The sequence below is a fragment of the Linepithema humile genome, chromosome 3, assembly GCF_040581485.1.
Source record: "Linepithema humile isolate Giens D197 chromosome 3, Lhum_UNIL_v1.0, whole genome shotgun sequence".
NCBI lineage: Eukaryota > Metazoa > Arthropoda > Insecta > Hymenoptera > Formicidae > Linepithema > Linepithema humile.
In genome coordinates, this window is record NC_090130.1 from 14,497,318 (window position 1) to 14,523,538 (window position 26,221).

The window sequence follows — 26,221 nt, forward strand, 5'->3', positions numbered from 1 at the left end:
TCTGCACTAGTGATGCCAGAATTGACCAGAATTGGGAAAAATTGAGATGATGTTTCCAAATAATAAAAGTGAAATCGAAATGTTTTGAAATATTTATTTATGCTTCCTGATTGTAGTTGTCGCATCAAGTGTAGACTTTTATTTTCTGTCCAGAGGTTATGATAAGTATAAATCGAAATAGAATATTAAAATCTGTAAAAATAATATCAATAATTTTACTTCTCGATTTCAGATAATTGTTTGTAAAGTTAACAATGGATCAAGTATACCGGCTTTATGACCGTCAAACATTACCAAAGATTTATCTGAAGGATTACTTTCAGCAATACAGTGAATTACTAAAATCCTATATGTGTCATAAAATAGACGAGCAAAGTGAAGAAAAAGTTTTCCAACTTATGGGCACAGATCTTTCTCAAACGAGGACACTTTTAATGACACATTATTGCAGGTATCTTTTGTAATGCATACAAAATTTAATATATAAGGGAGATACTATTGTATTAAATCATTGTTAATTTTATAGTATTGATAATTTAACATTACCAACTGAAGCAGCCAATACAGAAGAACGAGAAAAACAGGGGTGGGTTAATATGCCTGCAAATATTTTAAATAATACTTCATTAGAAACAATTAAAGTATTAAAGATACTGTCTGAGGAAGTCTCACTGAAGCCAAAGTTTCAAAATGGAATTCCAATTAATTTTAAAGTAATTATGTATATTTATTTATAAATTCATTATAATAGTAAAAGTGATATGTGCAAATTGAGTTAAATTATTGAAATTATTGTTTGATTAATAATGTATGATTGCTCTATTAGTTGTTTAATATATATGATTCTTAAGAATCTATTTCTCTCATCAGTAAAACGTAATACTAAAATTGTAATTTAATTTTTTTTAGAATGATGACTCAAAATTGATCTGTGATACCAAACTAGATTCTATGACACCACATGAAGAATTTTTAGTTTATGTCAGAATCTATGAGCCATTTCAAAGCCAGCCTCGTTCTATGGGATATAAACCATTTAACACACCACCAGTTCTTAAACTTAAAAATGTCATATCCATACCGGGATGTCAAACTCTTTATGAATTACGTCGAAAGATAGTATGTCAATCTGATCTATCAATTGCAACAGAAATTAGTGAAAATCCAAATCAAAAGCCTGGACCAACAGCAAAAGTAATTATTTCTTTGTTATGTTTTTATGCATGTTTTTCGCATATTTTATTTGTGTTTTGTAATAAAAAATAATTATATCTTAATTTATTATTCTAGCATATCTATAAATCGGGATTTTTTTATATAGAAGATACTTTTTATAATGACACTAGTGCGTCAGCCAACATTGATTACAGCAGTGTCATATTAGAATGGGCAGCAATTCGCGGTATAGGCCCATTTAAAGTTGCATCAATGGATGTTAAGATAAATTCTCTTTGCGCAAGATTTGGTTTTCCATGGGTGTATCAGCATCAAGGTTGTTGTGAACACTTAATCGTACTGTCAGATGCCAGGTAATTTTTCTTAATTTTTATTAACATTTAATTTTGCTCAAGTTTTGGCAGTAATCTTCTAATGCTGTCAAAGAACAGAAAAAAGTATAATTTAAAATCAAACAAATTTTATATATCTATAATGTTTGCATCCTTGATAAAATTATATTTAGAAAAACATAATTTTCCGCGATTGTTTTGTATGCTGAATTCAAATGTATCCTAAAAAAATGTGTATTACATCAAAATTTTTAAAAATTAAGGAAAACATTGCAATTTTACCATATTTACAAAATTATATTGACAAAAAATTCGTTCACATTTTAAAATATTAATTTTTCTCTTTAAAATAAATTTTATTTTCTTACGATTTTTAAAACTAGTCTTTTTATAAAAAACGATGTCCTACTTTATCCCCAACATGTATTTGTTATTTTATGCTTTTTCTGTATTAAATTTCAAACCGCTTATTCATCGTAAAGATAAATCGTTTAGTCGTATGAGTGATATTAATTCTAATTAATCGAGAATGTATCACATAGAAATGGTATAAATCACACTTCTTCTGTATATCTTCTATTTATTAATTTTAAATGGAATAAGTACTTTAAGATGATGCAATTATTATTGATGAAAAAAATTAATTTTTTTTTAGTAGTATCATTAATATGGCTAAAATCCTTATTTTTGTATATTTTGGTTTTTTAAAATAAAATCTTGATGTAACATGCACTTTTTGAGGTAAAATTTGGATTTAATACATAAAAAAGTAATTTTGCAGACCAGTATAATATACAGGGTGTCTTAAAAGTAGCGCTACCATTTTAAACCTTTATAATTTTTAAATAAAACATTTTTTTTTTGTATATTTTAGTAGTTTATTCTTTAGCATTAAGTATGGAATATGATATCTGCCAAATGTCCGCCTCTGGCTGCATTACATATGCGTGCTCTCTCAACCACATTTTGCATAACATTTTGACACATTTCTAGAGTTATTTGAACAATTTCTCCTCGAATATTGTTCTTGAGTTGTTGAAGTGTGCGTGGTTTGTTTGCGTAGACCTTTCCCTTTAAATATCCCCAAAGAAAAAAATCTGGGCGGTTAAATCGGGAGAACGGAGAGGCCAATCAATGTTATAATCCATGTTATAATCAATGTTACGATCCATTTTGATAAAATGTTTTAATAACTAAAACACGTTATTCAGGCGTCAAATTATTCATGATAAAATTGTTAGCGTCCACACTATACGACTGTCAAATAGCAACTAAAACAAACGTAACCAACAAAAATGGCGGCTAAACAAAATGGTAGCGCTATTTTTAAGACACGCTGTATTTTAATTACCTATATTTTAATTGCATCCTTTCTTTGTGTTAGGTTAGTGACTGTGGATGATATTTTGACGTTGTCTGCTTATCCAAAAATAGAAAGAATAAGACCTCTCTTTGGGAAAAATTGCATTATGTGTGGAATACTCAATGTACATTGGATTATAACAGAACATGACAGAATTCCACATGATATAAGTTATTTCTGTAATAAATGTTTCAAATCTTATAATTATGTTGACAGTAAAAAAGTAGGAAACTTTAAAGCGTATAATTATCCTTGTATGCCAGAATTATTGTCTGTAAGAAAATGCAGCAATATCTAGTCGTCTCTCTTCTATTTATTAGTTATTTGTAATGTTATTTAAAAAATATTTGGAAAATTGTAACACGCAATGTCGAGGTAAAAAATTACTTTATTGTCCCCAACGTGTATAAACTTTTCATATTGTCTTTCGCACTTTTTAAATCTGGTTTTAATTGTAATGCTCTTTTATACATTTGCTCTGCTGCATTTAATTTATTCCAACGATGATACAGAACACCTGAATAAAAAATATCGTAGAGTTCTTACATGTCTTAAATTATTTCATACATTGCCTTAAATTATTTCCAAAAAATTATATTTTTTTCATACCTAAATTTGCATAAATAATAGGGTCCATAGGATTTTTCGATATTGCCAGCTTGAATTGGACTTCTGCTTCCTCGTATTTTCCTTTTTGTCCCAAGATATTAGCAATGTTACAATAGATAGGAGCATGATTTGGGATAAATTTCAAAGCTTTATTCGCCATTCTTAATGCTTCTTCTAGCCTATCTAAAATTTGACATTACTTTGAAATCATGCGCGCGCGTGGGGGTGTGTGTGTGTGTGTGTGTGTGTGTGTGTGTGTGTGTGTGTGTGTGTGTGTGTGTGTGTGTGTTCTTTATTTATATGAAAACATTTATATGAAAATATGCAAAAGATTTATTATTAATTCAAATGCATTTTCGTACAAACCTAAATCATATAATAATATTATCATATTTGTCCAGGCTAGTTTATGGGTAGGTTTCTGGCTAGTTGCATTTATCCAAGCTTTCAATGCCTTATCATATTGTTTCCGTTCGAGATACTATCAAAACAAATTTTAATGTGATTTCTAACGTGATATTCAAAAAGAGCTTAAATCTAAGATTTTATTTTACTTACTAATACACCTAGATTATAGTAACAATTTGGATAATTTGATCGTTGCTGTAAAGCTCTAAAGTAGCTCGCCTCTGATTCTTCATACTGCTTTAATGCTGATTGAACTGTACCTAGATTCATCCACGCTATAGCCGAGTCTTCCCTGAAATTCAGATTCTCGTCATTACATACAGATACAGCCATTCATCTTAATTCTTTAATTATTAAAAAATAAAAATGTTTTATTACCAAAAATAATTCCTATGAAAGCACCATTAAATTTATGTAAAAATTATATGCACATTTAAGATTTTTTTGCTAAATTGAAATCTGCAATCGAAATTTTAATAATCATGAATTTATTTAATGTAGCAATTAAAAATTTGAACGATGGAGTTTATATAAGATTTTTTCGAGAAATTTTAACGATCTATAACAGAGCTCGGAATTATTTCATCTTTTCGGCCGATTCTCGTGGTATACGCCTCCTTTCCTCTTCTTACCGCGCGTGCGGCAGCCGTTAGGGCCAGCGCCGCCGAGCGTTAGGTGCGGCGCTATCCGATTAATGTTAAAAAAACTTATTAAAAATACTTTTTTCCTCAATAGCAATAGTACCTCATGGGTTAGGTGAAAATCTATTGAAATATTCCACATAATAAATTTAAAAATAAAAAAAATATTTTTAATAAATTTTTTTAACTTTTAATGATCAAGGGAGAAGAACCCAACATTAATCGGATACTGCCGCTCCTAACGCTCGGCGGCGCTGGCCCTAGCGGCTGCCGCGCGCGCGGTAAGGAGAGGAAAGGAGGCGTATACCACGAGAATCGGCCGAAAAGATGAAATAATTCCGAGCTCTGATCTATAGAATTAAAATAGTCAATAATAAAAATTTAAAAAAATAAATAAAATAAAATGTGATTAAAGTTAAAAATAATTCTGGACATTTAATTAAAATTATGTTTACACATATATAAATTAAAATTTCAGAAATATAATAAATTTTATCTTACATTTTTTATAAAATATATTCTTTTCAATTTTAAAATTTGTTTATTGGTTTTGAATTTGAAGACCATAAAAACACTTAGAAATTAAGTTTTTAATAAAAAAATACAATTATTGTTCAAATTTCCATCTTCTATATTAGAAGATGGAAATGCCATGTTAACTTTAAAAATTTTGACAAGATTCGTGTTTAGCGATTTCAAAATGTATGTTTTATAAAAATCTTATAGATAAAAAACACGTTGTTTTAAATTATGCATATACAGAGTAAGAGGAAAAATACTCGGAACGGCATAATATTTTGAAAATGATAGATTTTAGAAAAAAAATGTTTTAGACAAAAATTGTAAGATTTGATGTGTTTTATTCAATAGTTGTGTCATTTTGACCTTGATCATTCTGAAGGTTAGGTCAAGGTCACATGAATTTTTTGAAATAAAACCTATTTTTGTTGCAGAATCTTAAAGCCACTATCAGACTATTATCGATGACATGACACTAATGTTTAATAATAAATAACGTAATCTGTAAACTGTGGAAGTTAAGATACCGCTGACATAACGTAACTAACGTAACAAATTATACTAAGTACGTGCGATTTGTCTGACTGGTGTATGTATTTGTTTGTTGTGTATGTGTGTGCGCGTGCGCGCGTATTTAGTTGTTCAAAGTATTATTTTATAACTGTCAGGCAATGGACTAGTCGATAGTAAAAATCTGGGACTGCATTCCTACAATATGCTTTATATATTTGTTTTGCCTCGTAAACTATAGTTACTTATCTAAATTATAGTACATCTAAAGCATATTGTAGAAATGCAGTCTCAAATTTTTAGTACGGACTAGCCCATTGCCTGAGAATTGGAAGACAATACTTTGAACAACTAATCTAAAAATGCACACGCGCACGCACACACACACACACACACACACACACACACACACACACACACACACACACAAAAATAAATAAATAAATAGACATACACATATACACACATACACTAGTCAAAGTTGCACTTGACAATTTGGGTTGCGTTATGCCGGTGGTATCTTAACTTTGATAGTTCAGATAATATAATTTACCATCAAATATTAATATCATATACCATTAAAATAGTCTTGACAGCGGCTTTAAGATTCTGTAACAAAAAATAGGGGATTCCATGTCAAAAAATTTATGTGATCTTGACTTGACTTTCAAAGGTGATTGCCAAGGTAAAACTGATACAACTATTGAACAAAACACATCATATCCTATAACTTTTGTCTAAAATATATTTTTCTAAAATATAATTTTCAAAATATTAAGCTATTCCGGAACTTTTTCTACACCTTGTATATACATATAATATACACTTAAGAACTTAAATCTGATAAAGTGATAATATTCCACTTACTGCAGATTGATAGCTTGTTTAAACAAACTCAAAGCTTCTAAAAGCTGTCCTTGATCTTTGAGTAAATTACCAAGATTGTTCATAGCTTGAGCATATTTTGGATTTAATCTACAGCATGAAAAGAGAGAGCATAAATGTTATTGATGAAAAAAATGAATATTAATATTTTATACATACCGTAAAGCTTCCTGATATTCTAATTTAGCAAGATCTACATATCCTGCATCTGCAGCCTTTTTTGCGATATTATAATGTACTTTTGCATTTAAAGGACATACATCTAATGCAGATTGAAAAAGTAGTTCTTCGTTTCTCCATTGATTACTTCTTATCCAGGAACGTGCAAACAATAATATAATAAGAATCATATATGCTAACAATGATGCTTGAGGCAAAGAAAATCTCGCAGAAAATTTTTGCAAACCAATAACAAGTAATAAACAATATCCTGCTGAAGGAATGTATAATATTCTCTCTGCCAAAACGAATCCAACATTGAAGAAGATATTACTAGCTGGCAAAAATGGAAGAATCAGTATCGCAAGTCCCATAATTATGTAACTGTAAAAAAAATCGTATATATTTACACATCGTATACACATACATATATATATATTTTATACATAATCATGGTTCAATATATGTATATAAAATGCGACAAAAATCATGATGACATAAAAAACAAAGCGATTTCTTATAAAAAAATAAATTGAAAGAATGGAATTTTTTTATACTAGGCTTTATTGTTAAGGCAAAATAATTTAATGAGATTTTATTTTTTGAAAACTGAAAAATTATAATATCAAATATCTTTGATTTTGGGCCACTTTTTCCAATGTCGGTTAACGTTAACCAACGATTTCAATTTGTTAATAGAATTGCTAACATGAATGAAATATGATCATCAAAAAAGAAAGATTTAAAATTTTTATCACCTTTAATGAAGATATTTTATTCTTCATGTTAGCAATTCTATTAACAAATTAAAATCGTCGGTTAACGTTAACGACGTTGGAAAAAGTGGTCCTTTCTGTCATTTGTTGTCAAATTCAACGCGGCAACTATTAAAAGAAGTATATTTTATTTATAAAAACAATTTTAAATTATATAAATTATTGAAAGTTATACGAGGGTCAATTGAAAAGTTCTCGGCCTAATTAAGAAAAACACATGTTTTTGGGTGGAAAAAAATTTATTTCTCAACGTAGTCTCCTTTCAACTCAATATATTTGGTCCACCTTTTATCCCAACCACTCAAGCCATAAAAAAAAATTGTTTGTCCAAACCTGAAAAATACTCATTCACAGCGTGTTCCACGGCAGCATTTGATCTAAATTTTTTCCACCGAGCCATTTTTTCAAATTTGGAAAGAGGAAGAAGTCACTGGGAGCCAGATCTGGTGAGTAGGGGGAATGCAGGAGCGGATTCGAATCTCAATTCATGCTCCAGCCGCACGCGCTTTTGATCAATTGTCAGCAAACGCGGCAACCAGCGCGCGGGTTTGGATAAACAATTTTTTTTTATGGCTTGAGTGGTTGGGATAAAAGGTGGACCTATGTAGAAAATATCAAGTATATTTTTTATTCCTAGTTTTCCCAATAATATTTTGTATTTTTATATATATTCTGATAATCGCTACTGAAACAAATTCCAAGATGTATATGACAAACGGTTATTAAAAACCATTTTAGTTAAGAAAAGAGCAAAAATATATTATTTAAAAAATTTTCAAAATCGATTTTCTCAAAAATAAAACCTCGTATAAAAAACTTTATCCTACATTTTTAACCTATTTTTTGTTTGAGTAATTATCCTATTATGCATGTAGCATGATTTTTGCCACACTATGCGTGTGCGTGCGTGTGTGTGCGTGTGTATTTTTTTACCATATACAGGGTGTTCTTGTATATGCATTTTAAATGCCGCAGGCGAATATCTAAAAAATTAAAGAAAATACGAAAAAGTATTTCAGACAGAAGTTGTAACAAGTATTTTGAAAACGTCTCAATATCAACTACAAGAATATGCAACAAAAAATGGGGATTCTTATTTAAGATTTTTATGTTAACCTTGACGGATGTTTACAAGATCATTCCAAAGTAAAATAAATATTACCATCTTTTTCCCTCCTCGAAATCCTACAACTTTTATTCATCAAAACACTTTTTCGTATCTTCTTTAATTTTCGAAAAATGTCATATTTACAAATGTCATAGTAAATAACTCACCCTAACAATAAGTACAAAGTGATCCACATAACTAGGCCAGGTTCTAGCACTTGTTCTGTTGAAGATAGAAGATAGAAAAATAAAAGATAAAGATAAAAAAATATGATAGAGGTGAAAGTTGAATAACATAACAAGGTAAATTTTTCTATCGATTTATTTTCTTCATAAGTACATCAAAAATATGAAATACACATTTCATGTTTTACACATTTCATGTTTTACACATTTCATGTTTTACACATTTCATGTAATACATTTTTTTGCATAAACAAATATTTCTTCTGAATATTCTATGTATAAAAGTATTAGGATAAAGTCCTTCGAAAAGTAAATATTTCACGAGATATTTGAAATTTTTGAGTGAAATATATGCTTTATTCAAGGTGATGTTTAAATGTTCCACCGTAACATAACATTTTGTGATTTATTTCTTTATGTACTGCAGCACAGCATCAAGATGATCACTATTTACGTTTAAACAATTTATTTTAATCCGTCCTTTTAAGTCATCAATAAAAACAAATAAACGCGAATATACTTTATATTTATAATTACTATGAATAATTACTATATGATCAATTGATACTGCTTTACGCGTCCTCAAGTGTTTATACTCAAAATCCGTAATAATAAGTACGGTAGAACGTTTAAACATCATCTTGAATAAAGTCTTACTCAAAAATTTTAAGTACCTCATGAAATATTTACTTTTCAAGCATCTTACCCTAATATTTTTATACACAAAATATTCAGAAGAACTCATTTATACAAATAAAAATTACATAATTCCATTTTTTTTAAAAGTGCAATTGTACTTTTCTGATGCACCGTTGAATTTACGAAGAAAAATGAATCAATAGAAAAATTTTTCTTGTTATGCTATTCAACTTTTGTCTCTACCGTTTTTTTTCTATCTTTAACAGAATAAATACTAGAACTTGGCTCAGTTGTGTAGACTACCCTATATATCTTCCCAAATTTTTAAAGATTTTAAAATTACCTTAAAGTTTTATCCTTACGAGAGGTAAATGTATGCATGATCAATATTCCAAATAATACCCAGAACATAATGATCATAAAAATCCTGTGGTCATAGCCAGTAATTAAAGGTACACAACCCATTGACCAATCAAAACAGAGCCATATAGGACATATTAATAACCATGTATTTAGGCAATAGATATAGTTATAATTAAGTATACGATAAAATATATTATCCATAAAAGATGCTGGATTATCTACTGGTTGAAATTTAGGAACAGAAAATCCCATAATACTAAATCTTAAAGATAAAAGTATTACTGTAATAAAAGAGAGTACAAAAAGTCTCAATATTGTATTTTTGTATTTAAAAAAATTATTTACATTTTTATTAGAATATTTAAATAAAAGAAAATTAATCACATCAATTGGATATATTTTGTTTACTATAACTATATCGTATATTGCGCAAATACCCTGAAAAATAAAAATAATAAACTTTATATTATAAAAATAAAAATTACAATACAATATATAATAAATATTAAATCACACAAATAAATATTTTTGTAATTACATGAAAAATTTCAGTATAAAGATGCAAATTTAATACTCACGATTGCAGTTATTCCAGTTTCTTTACACAACATTGCTATGGTTATACAAATAGCAAACGCAGACATAGCAATCCATGCATGTAACAATGTTTTTGTGTATATCACATGGTTATATAATAAAATTGATAGCCATGTAAATAAAGTACATAATAATTCAGCACGCCCTACGATTCCAGATACCTGAAAACATGAAAATAAAGTTAATATATTATAATATATTATATGTGAGCGGTTCAGAGGACCAAATTATTTTTTAAATCCATATATAAATTAGAAAAAATTGAACAGTTTTCACTGAATAAATTTAAAAATGAGTGCAAATACTTAAGTTAAAATTAAAAGAAACTATAGTACTTATGAAAAACAGTACACATATTGCATACAAGTAGAATAACTTAAACTTTAGAACTAATTTTCTACAATTAACAAAAATGGACTTCATTTACTTTTCCTCTGAATCCCTCATATTTGTACATACAAATAAACATAGATTATAACATATTTAAATTACAGCTTCTGTATGAATTGGATGAACTGCAAATAAGGCTGCAGCATAAAATGATGTATTCCGTTCGTCTGGTCCCAAAAGCATATTATACACAAATAAAGTTAATAGGCAAACCATACTGTGCAATGCTATGTTCATTATGTGGAAGTCTTGAGAAATTAAATCTTGTCTTAACCAAAAATGTAATCTGTAAGAATAAAAAAATTAATTTTTATATAATTATAAATGATTTTGAGAATATATTAGTTATACAATTAGCTATATATTAGCTAGAAATTGTTGAAATTCAAAAATGTTTTATTTTATACTAAGCATCAATAGATTTAGACTATATGAGCACTTCAGAAGTATACTATGTCAAGTCACATAAATATAATTTTTCAGAAGGATTTAAAAAGATTTTTCGTTTTTGATATGCTCTCAATAAAATACTTATAATGTTTTGCAGATTTTTTTGTATTCGCAGATATAATATCAAACCTTGATATGTTTCATAAAATGAAGTTTAGTGATTACAGAATGATCTTAATGTGACTTAACTATTGTTTACCTGGTGAATGTGACATTACATTATGACTTAACTTTACACAACATCTCTATTTTCATTGAAAACATTTGCCATTGGATAAAAGTTGGAGTATATATAGTCTTTTGATAATAACTTAATTTTTGAAAAATGTGATTTAACAAAGTATACCTCTGAGGTAATCATATAGAGTTATATTACAAACATAAATTTTAACACTTGGAAAACATATATTTAATATCTCTTTTACATAATTGATATAAGAAAAAACTTTTGGATATAAATGTTCTCTAAAATTAACCACAAGAGAGAAAATAAAATAGTAAACAATTACTAAATGCCAGAATATGTTGTAGAGTGAAGTAATTATGTCTCTTAGCAGTTTTAAATGAATAACCAACTAGTGAATTTAAATTAAATTTTATACAAATATTTGTTAGTTTTGTTAAAGCATATAAAAAATTTAATATGTGACATTTGTTCTTTGTCAAATTTGTCAATAAATGTATACATTTTCTATCAAAACATAAGCATTAAATAATTTTCAACTAATCATAAATTTATGATCAAGTTTTACATAGATATCAAGAATAAATAATAAAACAATTTATGAAATTTTTATAGTTTTGTCAATATTTTAATATACAACCTACATATCCTTAATAATTTTCTCTTGTCATTTTTTACCTAAAACTTAAAATAGTAAGAGGCCTATATGATTTATGACTTTGTTTATGGGATAACTTAGTACCCCAGAAGTCATTTTTGAATATTTGCCATATTGGTGTGTCACGTACATCATCATTATTAACAATAGCCTCAGTATCATCAAAAACAAAGTTTCCGTCATAACTGTTAATAACACAAAGTGACAAGATCACAATTATCCAATGAGAAAGCGATGGCGATATAGCTGAAAATTTATAATACTCCATCACACACACACACACACACAAAAATGTTCAATCTTATAAAGTATTTTATCTATATAACTGTAAAAGTAATTCACCTGACAAATTTGTTATTTTATTTTTCATCTTATTCTTCGTATACATAAAAATGATTACATTGTTTTTGTTGATATTTAAATTTTCAACGTGTATAAATAAACTTTATCAATAGTACATTACACTGATGGAGTCTGAAAGTATACTGTCACAGTCAGTGATGCGCTGTCGTGGGAATAAAGTTGCGTCTGCGCACTAAGCAAACGCTTTGAACCCTCAGTAATTCACCCTCTTCTTTCACAATATCAGCTGATTTCAATTGTAATTGATTATAATGCACTATAATATGTCGTGTGTCATTAAAAACGCGGGAAAACTATCATATCCCCTATAGTACACCTAGATACATCTGTGGTAGCAGCCGACGTCTAGCTGTGACGTCAGCTTACGCATGCGCACGGAGGTTCCGTACGGGAAAAAATCCCACGACAGCGCATCACTGGTCACAGTATAAGAGAGCCAGTGTCGCTAACCCATGCTAGATCTTTACTCTAGATTAAATTTGAAATTCCCCCAGATTTCTCCTAAATCTTATAGCGTTTTCGATTATACAGGATTTGAACGACCCAGGGTTGATCAATCACTATTTTACTATAAATGCAAGTCTTTCATTGGTGGAGAGGTTGCAATGACGTCATTAACCAACCCTGGGTCGTTCAAATCCTGTATAATCGAAAACGCTATTAACTTTCATCAGTGATTACGTTTACACGGCCCGATTTACGCCGCAGTTATAACATCAGGTTTGTTCTTTATAGCTGAACTGGCTGTACTAGTTCAGAGTTTATCTTTTTCCCTCCACATTGGAAGGAGAAAGATAAACTCTGAACTAGTGCAGCCAGTTCAGCTATAAAAAACAGACCTATCAATGGGAGCTTTTCATTTAGGAGACACCTCGGACTAAGGAATAGAGGGACGGTGCACAAGCTGTACCGGGGGAGCACGTTTGCGGCGGGGGGGGCCGCCATATTCGTTTAGTAATCACCACACATAGAACTCACTATTTGCGTATATGTGAGAAATGAAAGTCAGATCCTGCGCACAATAAACAAAATAGGAAATAGAAATAGAAATAATTATTAAATATTAGAAATAAGAAATTGGAATTATTTATTTTAAAAATAAAAAGAATAGAAAAAATTAATGCATAAATTAAGAAATAAAAATTGGAACTAATTAATATATTTTATTCTCTTGTTAGATGTAAAATAATTTCTCTTTTTAATATTAAATGTTTATTGCTATTTCTAATATTTTGTCTACTGTATGCAGAGCCTCAGAGTAATAAAAGTTAAAGTATTTTATAAAATTTATAATACAACAATAATAAAATCGCCTAATCTCTTTATGCTTGTCACTCGTTATGTCTAGTGGCACCACTACACGAGTGTAACCATGTCACAGACACAGAATCTCTGTGTGAGAATTGCTACATCAATATGGCGGAAAGCAGTCCCCCCCGCACGCTTGAGTTACCATCCCCTCTCGCCTAAACTAGGACTTTAGACTCAGTCCCTCTATTCCTTAGTCCGTGTCTTGATACAAATCGACACGGTGTCAGACACGGTGCTTTCCCAAGATCTATAAAGAGAAGATTACCTCAGGAAAACCGGTTGTGGGCGAGGGACGATGAAGTAAGGCCGGTTCTACAATAAGTTGCAAATACTCCGTCGCCAGTCGCGAATGCTCCGTCTTACTAAAAATAACTAGAAATAGCGCTTTCCAATTAGTAGTTGCCATCCTTCGCGACCGGTGACGGGGCATTTGCAACTTATTGTAGAACCAGCTTAAGGGGGGAGCTAGAGACAGCTTGGTGGCGAAGGGCGATGAAGGAAGAGGAGAGCATGATGATCTCATCGACAAACAGTAGCTGTCTGAGATAGCTTCTGTTTGCCGATGAGATCATCATTGCCCCTCTTGCCGCTCGTCCCTCTTTGCGCGTGAGGTAACCTTCTCTCTATAGATCTTGGTGCTTTCCAACAATGAAACGCTACAGCACGGTTGGACCATTGAACTATGGTTGCGTTCCGTTTTGCGCATAGCACGCATCGTTCGCATCGCTAATGCTTAGCGCATTGGCTGCGTTTCGTTTCATTATGCGCATGATACATGCTTTGAAACGGAACGATATTGAACGCATTAGAAACGGAAAATCAAAATGGATTCCACAATAAATTGCGCTATCAATGTGACAATGTTTTTAATTGATAAAATGAGTGACAGTAATAGTAGTGAATCATCAATGACTCTTCCATTATAACTCTTCCTATTTTGACACTTTTTACAATATCGCTATCAATCGCCATATGCAATTACGCAATCGCATGGAACGCATAAGCTGCTGCAACTCAAACTTGAGGTAGCTGATGCGTGTATTATGCGCTGCAGGTGGTGGGGATCTAGGGAATTCTAAGCGCTGTTTATGCGCGCATTGAGTGAAACGGAACGTTTTCTATGTAATTCGTGCGCATAATGTGCGAAACGGAACGCAACCATAAGCAGACTCTAGCGGTCTAATTCAGAACTAAACGCATTCCATCAAGGGTGAGTTCCACTTGGCGATTGCAACGCTCCTAGAATCATTTTATCCTCGTTTAACTTTCGATGAAAAACAAGGATAAAATGATCCTAGGAGCGTTGTGATCGCCAAATGGAACTCATCCCAAGTATCTAAGCACGGCGTTTACCGTGTCACACAGGCTGCGTTCCGAAATTCACTGCCAGTCATAGACATAGTAAGTATAGACTGAGCATCCTTTGTATAAGCGGTGATGTATACGATGAGAGAGAGAAAAGATATTAAGATGAGTTTCTCTCTCTTTTCAATGCCGGAGAGTGGGAGAGCCTGTTGCGCAAGAGCCTGCGCGATATGATTTAAATGCGCAGACGACGCTAATGTAGTATAACAATTAAAAACTCACAATTGGCATTTAAAAACTTTCTTGAATAAAATTAAATTGACATATGTAATCACTACTTACAAATACGTACACATTACTAATTTGCTTCTTTCTAATAGTAGTATTCATGTTTTCGTCTTCATAATCATTTATCTGCTCATTTGTTTCTCTGTGTGTTAAATTGTTTCTAAGAAAAGTATAAGATTAATGTTAATATTAATGTTAATATTAATGTTATATAAATAATCACATTAATTCTAAATAATGATAAATTGATATTTATCTATTCTCCTTACTTATAGGTAATGCAGTTGACAGTAGACGTTTCCTTTCTTTGGTGTCATAATTAAAATCATTTTTATGAAAATGATCACTACAAATACGAGCAGATGAATAATTGACAACTTTGTCAATTGCTTCAAACCATTTTTGTTTTTGGTCTGCATTTTTAGGAAAGCTAAATAATATATTTTTAGTTAGTATTTTGAATAAAATATTTTTGAAATATTTTAATTTGAAAATGTGTTCTCATATATATATATATATATATATATATATATATATATATATATATATATATATATATATATATAATATAATTTATATGCATAAATTTTTTATACTCATAAAAAACATTTACCAGTGAAATGTACGATTTTCGTTTGGATTTGCTTCTTTCCCGCAGACACAACACGCATTAACCATTTTAATTATCGGAATATTAATGTTCACTGCTTATCGAAACCATAAAAACATCACACAATTTTTGGTTATGTACTTTATAGCGCAATAGGGGAAACGACGAACCGGCGCCGGCGGATGAGGAGAAGTGCTCCCCACTCTCCGGCATTGAAAAGAGAGAGAAACTCATCTTAATATCTTTTCTCTCTCTCATCGTATACATCACCGCTTATACAAAGGATGCTCAGTCTATACTTACTATGTCTATGCTGCCAGTACTGAAAATCTACAATATACGTAACGTAAACTGTAGATTTTCAGTACTGGCAGTGAATTATGGAACACAGCCACAGTGTCGATCTATGGGCTTGTTCGTTTTAGCTGCACTGGGGCAGCTCTGGGTCTGCTCTAAACAAGATAATACAGGACAAACTATTTATCTGTCCTGTATTATCCTGTGTAGAGCAGACCCAGAGCAGCCCCAGTGTAGCTAAAACGAACAAGCCCTGTGTCTCCCACGGACTAAGGAATAGAGGGACTGAGTCTAAAGTCCTAGTTTAGGCGAGAGGGGATGGTAATTCAAGCGTGCGGGGGGGACTGCTTTCCGCCATATTGATGTAGCGATTCTCACACAGAGATTCTGTGTCTGTGACATGGTTACACTCGTGTAGTGGTGCACTAGACATAACGAGTGACAAGCGTAAAGAGATTCGGCGGTTTTATTATTGTTGTACTATAAATTTTATAAAATACTTTAACTTTTATTACTCTGAGGCTCTGCATACAGTAGACAAAATATTCGAAATAGCAATAAACATTTAATATTAAAAAGAGAAATTATTTTACATCTAACAAGAGAATAAAATATATTAATTAGTTCCAATTCTTATTTCTTAATTCATGCATTAATTTTTTCTATTCTTTTTATTTTTAAAATAAATAATTCCAATTTCTTATTTCTAATATTTAATAATTATTCCTATTTCTATTTCCTATTTTGTTTATTGTGCGCAGGATCTGACTTTCATTTCTCACATATACGCAAATAGTGAGTTTTATGTGTGGTGATTATTAAACGAATATGGCGGCCCCCCCCCCCCGCCGCAAACGTGCTCTCCTGGTACAGCTTGTGCTCCGTCCCTCTATTCCTTAGTCTGTGGTATCACCTAAATGCCTTGATGAAAAGCTCCCAATGTTATAACTACTAACGTTAGATGCCGTGTAAACGCTATTTTATGACGAAGTTATTACATCGATGTAGTTACTTCGTCGTAAAATAGCGTTTACACGCCATCTAACATCGGTAGTTATAACATCGATGTTATAACTTCGGCGTAAATCGGAGTCGTGTAAACGTAGTTGCGTCACGAATTAACCAATCAAAACATCCCATTTTATTCGCGCGACAAATGATGCAATAAAATGGGATGTTTTGATTGGTTAATTCGTGACACGACGAATGATTCGACGCGTAACGCGCTCAGTGGGAATTTACCATTGCCGCGTCTTGTGTGCAAAAGACCATAGATTTCACTGGCTTAGTTTACACCAATTGTTTAGTACGCGTACCAAATACTAAATCTGCTTCTCCAATAGGTATAAATCGTTTAGTGTAAAATCTACACCAATCAAAAAAGCTGATTTAGTACTTGGTACGCGTACTAAACAATTGGTGTAAACTAAGCCACTGACTACGTTTACACGACTCCGATTTACGCCGAAGTTATAACATCGATGTTATAGCCAGAGAGAAGACTGAGAGTGGACATGCCCGCATTTTTCGTGTTTCTGTGGGCTAGCGTCTCTATGTGCACAAAACGTGCACATTGAACTACGTAGCCAATGTCCACAAATCCCGTAGGTAATGTCCACGATCTTTTGGGTCTCTTCCGTGCTATGTCCACGACTTTTTGGTTCCGATATGTGCTATATCTACAAAGTGTCGGTAATGCATACTTGTAAAACATGATTATGTATATCAATCAGATTTGAAATATAAATACACACGTATTGTAAATACATGTATTGTAGTATTTATTTTTGCATTTACAGTTTATTTAGCAAAAGATCAGTTATTTTCAATAACCTGTGTAATTTGAAAATGTACATTTAAATTATTTTAATAAATTACTTCTATAATTTCGTGTGTGTGTGTGTGTGTGCGTGCGCGTGTGTAAATAAAATGTTGCATTTTTGTCAATATTTAAAAAGATGATAAACTCTTATAGATATTTCATACCCATTAAGCAAGAAACATTAAATCAACGTTCTGAAATATTAATTTTATGTAAATTTTTATAATGTTTAGATATAATGTTGTATACATATTTTAAATATATTTTTTTATAATATAGTTTTCTTAAATATCAGAGAAATATTTTTAAAACATTATTTAAAACTTTGTTTTCAATGTTATTTTAACACTTCTATTTGCTGCAAGTTCAACATAGTTACAATAGTTTTAATTTGATGAAATCTTATGTTTAAAATAACGTTATAATGATAAAGATTTTGTGTTGTTATAATGTTTTTTTTATATTATTTTAATATTAAATTTATAAGAAAGAAATATTATAAAACTATTTTATAAAATTATATAAAGTAAAAATAATCGATATTAATATTTATGTAACTAGCATTAAGTTTGCAGATAAGTAATGTCAAAATTCTTTGCGAGAGAAAACCCTATTATTAAGGCACTATAAAACGTTAGTATTCTCACGTCTGCTCATGTCTCCGCCATTTTTGTTCCATTCCCCCACTCCTTGCCTTCTCGCCTCTGTCACTGAGCTCAATGCTGCCAGAAACGAGCGGCGGCATCACACTAATACAACCGAGAACCGATGACGTCACCCTATCCGTGTGAGCTCGACCCGGTCGACCAATGGAAGAGAACGCCGTCTCCCTTCCACCGAGCCGACGCAACAGACGATAAATGCTAAGAAGTAAGTGTTTCTAAGGCATGTGGCTGGAATATGAAAAATCCCGTGTTCGAGATTTGCTTCTCGCAACTTTCTTTTCTTTTTTCCGCATTTGTTTCTAACAGTGTAAATTATCAAATAATCTTTTTTTTGCTTAAAAAATAATAGTTTATATTTATTAATAATATTCGCATATGTTAAAACTAACAATTTTTGAAATAATTCAGATTTGCTATTGTCAATAGAAAAATGAAGTTATTTTGCAATATTGCAACAAAGTGTAAATTTAACATATACTATGTTCTTGCCATTCGCCTTATTCGTTTAGCCATGCTTGCTTTGGCATTTATGTCTATCGACTCGAAAGATTTTACATACCTGTAAAACTTTTAATTATTTCCCAACTTACAATTAGTCACTCGCGTCCTGATATTTTTTCTTCCGTTCAATAATTTTCTATTCGTACATTCGGAGAATCCGAATAGTGAGATCAATAATGTACTTAATTTTCGTACACTCTAGTATCTCAATCTGAGATCGGTGTACATTTTAACGTGTCAAATGTAGGCGAATTATTTCTATATAAAAGATAATTAAAATTTTCACACCAACAATCTATGATATATGCTCCATATGCCATATTATATTTTATTCCATTTTTAATCATTTATTTTAAACTACTGCATATTAGCAAAAGTTACTGTACTATGGAGATGAGTGGAGGAGACGGTAACATATATTATAAATGCAGTCAGATTTATTGTACTCTTGTTAAAATATTGTAAAAATAATGTATTATTAGTAATTATAATAGTATTTATTAGTAATTATAATAGTATTATTAATAGTGGTCTTCCGCACCACCTTCGAGGTTCCACTAACGGCGCGTTAGGTTTTTTTAGTGGACCTTCGCCAGGAGCCTTATTATACCACATTTCATTAATCTTTCTATATATTTCTTTTATACATATGTGATGTCATTTGTAGACAAAATACTTTTTTTACACTTGTCATTTACAAGTGCGGTGTCATTTGCAGACAAGATACTCTTTTTACTCTTGTCATTTACAAGTGCGGTGTCATTTGCAGACAAGATACTCTTTTTACTCTTGTCATTTACAAGTGTGGTGTCATTTGCAGACAAGATACTCTTTTTACTCTTGTCATTTACAAGTGTAGTGTCATTTGCAGATATACCAAATTTTAAACAATTTCAACAAAATTTGGCAAAATTACGACGATTTATATCTTAAAATCTTATTGAATTTGGGAATAAAAATTTTTCAATTTTTTATTTTTATTATTAAAAATAAGCATCGAACAAAAAAACTGCAAATAGAAAAAAGTTTCGTTTCATCATTCTCTACAAGCCTATGTTTAAAAAAAATTAATTTTGCGACTTTCAAAATTTTCATGCTTCGAGACGTTTAGACGATATTTTTACACGATTTCGAGCGCAGAGCGATTTCGTTGATCCGCGTCCTCAATTGTGTTTATAAGTCGCGTACAAACAGAGATCAGACTAGTTCCTTCGGTTCCTTATCAGTTAATACACTTGACGGAAAAGTCGATTTGAAGAATATTGCGAAATATGGATCGTAAGTAGAAAATTAAATTATTATTAAAATCATCATAAGAGATATAAATTATTATTATTTATTAATTAAAAATAAAATTTTTAATTAAATAATATGAAAAACGGCATAAGAGTGATGACTAGATTGATTATGACTAGAATTATGTGTTAAGAATTAGGAATAATTAATACATTTCGTTATCTTATTTCAAATAAAATAATTCCAATTTGATTTTCCTAATATTTAATATTTATTCCTATTCCTAATATTTTCTCTATTCTACGTAGAGAATCTTTATTATAATATAACGTTACTCCAATAATCGCTAATCTCAATCTATTGTTTCTATGTTGCAAGTTTCTCAAGTAGCATAGCTTTTTAAAAAAATTTACATTAAATCTTGCTTAAAGATTAAAATTTTTAATTTTATGTATTTTGAATATTAAAATTGCTGATTCTTTTAATTTTATGTATATTGAGAATGGTCGAATAGTCAACTGTTTATATTCTTAAAGACAATTTTGTAAATATAAGAAAGGTTAACACATATTATTTAGCTGTAGCTCATAATTCTTCTACCGTTTTTCATGTTATTTATTTTGTTAGCAAAATGTTTAATCTTTAGTTTCTTTCTCCTCTCTTATACATATATAACAGTTTTTATTTTTTTTAAACTCATAAATGTATTACTAATTTAATAAATATATATTAATTTTTGCAGAGGACATGACACAAAGAGTGGAAAGTATGACGCTGGAGGAGAAAGATGCTGCTGTACAACAGTTGATGCAACAAATGTTGCATCAACAAGAAAAATTGGTACAAATGCAGCAGCAGCTGCATTTGTTAATAAGTAGTGGTGCAACAACGCAGCAGCAGCAGCAGCAAAATACAAACACAGAAAATATCCAAGAGCAGCAGCAGCCGGAGGAACAAACAAGAGGTACATTATTTTTTTTTTTTATTTTTTGTAACTAAATGATTAATTTATATGCATGATTGTTTTATTTAATATAGTACTTATCTGTAAATGTGCTTATTTTTTAGAAAAAAGGAGAAGAGGCGGAAAGTCTCGCGCTCGCTGGTATCACCAGCGAGGTGGAAGAAGTGAATGGGGAGGCAGAGGTGGATGGGGAGGCAGAGGTGGATGGGGAGGCAGAGGTGGATGGAGCGGCAGAGGTGGATGGGGTGGCAGAGGTGGGTGGGGACCGAGAGGTGGCCAGGGCGGAAGAGGCCATATCATAATAAAAAAATATTATATAAATTAAAAAAATATTAGATAAATATAAAAATAATTTTATATATTAATTTCATATTAATATTAATTTTATTTTTTTAACAAACTTTTATTTTTTAATATTTTTTTTGTATTTTTTATTTATATTTTTATTATTTTTTAACTTATTTACTTATACAATATACTTATATTTTTATTTTTTAATATCTTTTCTATTTTTTATTTATATTTTTATTTTTTAACTTATATTACTTATACAATATACTTATATTTTTTTTTTATTTATATTTTTATTATTTTTGACGATATTTTTATTATTTTTTAATTTTTTATTTATATTTTTATTTCATATTTTTTTTATTGATTTATTATTATTATTAATAATATGTTTTTTAATCTAATTTATGTGATAACATTATAATAAATATATATTGACTAGTCATATTGTGATAATTTTATATTAAGATTGATTTTACATATATATAAAATAAAATTTCAAATAAAATCAATTATCTCGTGCTAACTCTCTATCCCGTCACATATTTATAGATAAATAAAATATTACTAACATGTCTGCAAATGACATCACATATGTATAAAAGAAATATATAGAAAGATTAATGAAATGTGGTATAATAGGGCTCCTGGCGAAGGTCCACTAAAAAAACCTAACGCGCCGTTAGTGGAACCTCGAAGGTGGTGCGGAAGACCACTATTAATAATACTATTATAATTACTAATAAATACTATTATAATTACTAATAATACATTATTTTTACAATATTTTAACAAGAGTACAATAAATCTGACTGCATTTATAATATATGTTACCGTCTCCTCCACTCATCTCCATAGTACAGTAACTTTTGCTAATATGCAGTAGTTTAAAATAAATGATTAAAAATGGAATAAAATATAATATGGCATATGGAGCATATATCATAGATTGTTGGTGTGAAAATTTTAATTATCTTTTATATAGAAATAATTCGCCTACATTTGACACGTTAAAATGTACACCGATCTCAGATTGAGATACTAGAGTGTACGAAAATTAAGTACATTATTGATCTCACTATTCGGATTCTCCGAATGTACGAATAGAAAATTATTGAACGGAAGAAAAAATATCAGGACGCGAGTGACTAATTGTAAGTTGGGAAATAATTAAAAGTTTTACAGGTATGTAAAATCTTTCGAGTCGATAGACATAAATGCCAAAGCAAGCATGGCTAAACGAATAAGGCGAATGGCAAGAACATAGTATATGTTAAATTTACACTTTGTTGCAATATTGCAAAATAACTTCATTTTTCTATTGACAATAGCAAATCTGAATTATTTCAAAAATTGTTAGTTTTAACATATGCGAATATTATTAATAAATATAAACTATTATTTTTTAAGCAAAAAAAAGATTATTTGATAATTTACACTGTTAGAAACAAATGCGGAAAAAAGAAAAGAAAGTTGCGAGAAGCAAATCTCGAACACGGGATTTTTCATATTCCAGCCACATGCCTTAGAAACACTTACTTCTTAGCATTTATCGTCTGTTGCGTCGGCTCGGTGGAAGGGAGACGGCGTTCTCTTCCATTGGTCGACCGGGTCGAGCTCACACGGATAGGGTGACGTCATCGGTTCTCGGTTGTATTAGTGTGATGCCACCGCTCGTTTCTGGCAGCATTGACTGAGCTGAGAAGTTTATGATGATTAGGTTATGGCTTCTAAGCTGCTCGAACTCTGTGTTTACGTGTATTTTAATTATCCGACTGTGAACAAAAAAAAGATACAAAATGCCTTTCATAACCTACTTCATGTCTACTTTCTTGCTGCGTTGCGGTCAATTGTACCAATAGAACAGAAAAAGGCGCTCGATTATTTTTGTTTCCTGCGGATGATGTTCGTCGACAGCAATGGATACGTAATCTCCGCAGAGAGTCTTGGACACCAACCAAATCATCGTGGGTGTTTACGATAATTCAAGTTCGAGTTAGTTTCACTAGGACCGAAAAATGAGATAGACATAACCATCTAGAACCTTTATGATTTATGACAACTCGACGCTGTCTTGTATTGCTTGAGTTAAATTAATTGAATTTGTTGAGTTTATAGAGCAAATTTTATTGTAATAAAAAAATGTCAACTGCAAATCAGTCTATGAAAGAAACAAATAATGTTGGTATGTATATTGGTATACCTCTTTAATAGATATAATTATATATATATATGTATATAATTATATTTATTAAACTCAACAAATTCAATGAATTTAACTCAAGCAATACAAGACAGCGTCGAGTTGTCATAAATCATAAAGGTTCTAGATGGTTATGTATATCTCATTTTTCGGTCCTAGTAAAACTAACTCGAACTTGAATTATCGTAAACACCCCGTGCCTCTGTGAAGTAAGTTTATTCTCTTAAATTTCCAATTTACGTAGCTTTTTCTGTTTGTTTAGAATCATGGATCGTTTTTTTAAGTGTAGTTTAGATTTGTCACCGTTTGAAATTACATAAATATGAATAACTGTAATCAATAAGGACATTTATCTTATAAGCAGTTTTTTTATTTCAGAAACATTTTGAAGAATCACAGTTTAAGACTGGTCGAGCAATAATTGGCGAAAATTAAAACCAAATGCCATACCAACACTTTTCGATATATCTGATCCACCTGCAATGAATAAAAATGAAACAGATGAACCAAATACAAATGCCACTTATGCATTGCCAATACTGAAAATCTATAAGATATGTGACATGATATGAACTATAAATTTCCAGCACTGGCAGCAGTGAATTTCGGAACGCAGCGTATGTGTAATCCTTCTCGGCAGCTTCGTGATGTGTGTGCAAGCACGTGCATTTATAATCTCATATATCTTTGATTTTTGCAAGTGATTGCAGGGAGAACTTTATTGAGTGGAAAATTATAACATTGATGTTATGTTACTTTGTATTTACTAAGAATATGAAATAAATAATAAAATATTAATATTGTGTCAATGTTGATATAATGATAAAATAAGGTTAAAAGTAAGTTTAAATTTAATCATTTATTTAATGTTATATGAAAAACATTATATTAAAATTATAAAAAACATTTGCACAACATTATTCGTAATATTAAGACACTTCCATTTCAACGTTATTGAAACCTTAAAATCAGTGTCAAAGTTTGTTTATAATGACGCCGATTAGAACGTTAAAACCTACATATTTAACAATGTTACATATTACCAAATATCGTTAAAATAACGTTATATCAATGATTTCTTGCTTACTGGGTACAGTAATGACCAATAACTTATTTTGAATAGTAAAAGCCAGGGTTGGGCGTTCCCAGATAGCACAATAATATTCTATGAATGTGCTATGAACATTATCTAATGTTTATTGTAATATTCATAGAATGTTCCTATAATCGCAATATACATTCATAGAATGTGCATAGGACATACGAATGAGACTCTTTCGAAGATGCTATACAAGTGCATAGAATGTTCCAACAAATGTTCATGGTTTATTCGTAGCATGTTCCTAGCATGTCTAGGGGTGCGGTCGAGTTACTGCTACAAATGCTTTGAAGCGTTTCGACTGCGGTCAATTTAGCACTTCGAAACATTTCAATGATATAAATGACGTCACTGAAACGTCATAAATATTCTCTACCATTTCGCTTCCAATGCTGCAGCCGGAGAGGTAGTACGGCTGAAGCGTTTTTTGAATTTTCGTAAATTGCGGGAAATTGTGTCGACTGTCGACTGAACAACATACATGTGTAACGTGGTTCTACGTGCTCATCTGAAGATTCTGTGTATAATAAAAAACGTTGAGCTACATTATTGTTAAAAATGCCAAATATTACGCTATTTGATGAAAGAAATCAAAGTATATGTTCAACATAATTTTCAATATTCTTAATACGGTTTTCATTTGTGATATTTTGAGAGGTTATTATTATGTCAATTTCCTCATTATCACAAAGATAAGAATATATATCTAAATAATTCTTTACAATACATATTGCAGCTATATCTTTATTCATTTTAAAAAAATTTTTAAACTTCGTTATGTTTTATATGTTAATTTATATTTTTTTTTTAATTTTACACTTCAAACGCTTCAGACACTTTCAGACCGGTCAATTTTACCAACGTTGAGAACATCTGTAGCGCTACTTGACCATTCTATGAAAGCGTTGAAAACGAAAGCATTCGAAGCATTCAGAAGCGGCAACTCGACCGCACCCTATAGCATGTTCAAAGAATATGTACAGAATGTTCAGAGAACATTCAGAGAATGCCAGTAGGATATTCAGAGGATGTTATATGAATAAATATTTCTGCCTTATTTGTCGCGGTTTCAGTAAAATGAAAAAATCAATATATAGTTTAATTTAAATTTAATACGGCTATTGATATTAGCCTTCGTAATTGTCAATAGCCGAATCACATTAAATTATAATTAAATCATATACTGATTAATTCATTTGACCAAAACCGCGACAAATACGGAAGAAATTTTTATTCATTATATACAGTCGAGAAATAAAAGAGACTTTAATAGTAAATATACTCAGATGTATTACATTATCTTATATAATAATA

The 26,221-nt window shown here is 30.5% G+C and overlaps 2 protein-coding genes and 2 long non-coding RNA genes across 7 annotated transcripts; 2 read left to right on the forward strand and 2 right to left on the reverse strand.

The window, feature by feature from the left end:
- The first annotated feature begins 14 nt into the window (after positions 1-14).
- Pbp49 (proximal sequence element A Pbp49) lies at positions 15-10,940 on the forward strand. 2 transcript variants are annotated; one of them, XM_067352285.1, is made up of 6 exons: positions 15-155; positions 233-451; positions 527-713; positions 910-1,194; positions 1,291-1,529; positions 10,765-10,940. In XM_067352285.1, the coding sequence occupies exons 2-6, from the start codon at positions 255-257 to the stop codon at positions 10,793-10,795; spliced, it is 939 nt and encodes a 312-aa protein (XP_067208386.1). In that variant the 5' UTR covers positions 15-155; positions 233-254; the 3' UTR covers positions 10,796-10,940. The 2 variants fall into 2 exon arrangements, with proteins under 2 accessions (XP_067208386.1, XP_012218094.1); XM_012362671.2 differs by lacking the exon at positions 10,765-10,940 and adding an exon at positions 2,893-3,416.
- Positions 3,242-12,695, reverse strand: Tmtc4 (Transmembrane O-mannosyltransferase targeting cadherins 4). Of its 3 annotated transcripts, none has more exons than XM_012362667.2 (11): positions 12,295-12,695; positions 11,973-12,198; positions 10,763-10,946; positions 10,252-10,431; positions 9,654-10,111; positions 6,603-6,986; positions 6,426-6,533; positions 4,039-4,180; positions 3,847-3,961; positions 3,481-3,663; positions 3,242-3,388 (listed from the first exon to the last, which is right to left on the reverse strand). In XM_012362667.2, exons 1-11 carry the CDS (start codon positions 12,338-12,340, stop codon positions 3,255-3,257), a joined length of 2,160 nt encoding a protein of 719 aa, XP_012218090.2. In that variant the 5' UTR covers positions 12,341-12,695; the 3' UTR covers positions 3,242-3,254. The 3 variants fall into 3 exon arrangements, with proteins under 3 accessions (XP_012218090.2, XP_067208383.1, XP_012218091.1); XM_067352282.1 differs by having other exon boundaries at positions 12,083-12,137; positions 12,295-12,694; XM_012362668.2 differs by having other exon boundaries at positions 12,083-12,198; positions 12,295-12,693.
- Positions 12,696-15,215: 2,520 nt separating this feature from the next.
- LOC136998909 (uncharacterized) lies at positions 15,216-15,953 on the reverse strand. The gene is made up of 3 exons (XR_010889425.1): positions 15,833-15,953; positions 15,489-15,649; positions 15,216-15,379 (listed from the first exon to the last, which is right to left on the reverse strand). It is a non-coding gene; the product is annotated as an uncharacterized lncRNA (long non-coding RNA).
- Positions 15,954-20,155: 4,202 nt separating this feature from the next.
- LOC136998769 (uncharacterized) lies at positions 20,156-25,502 on the forward strand. The gene is made up of 2 exons (XR_010889308.1): positions 20,156-24,017; positions 24,187-25,502. It is a non-coding gene; the product is annotated as an uncharacterized lncRNA (long non-coding RNA).
- The last annotated feature ends 719 nt before the right edge of the window (positions 25,503-26,221 follow it).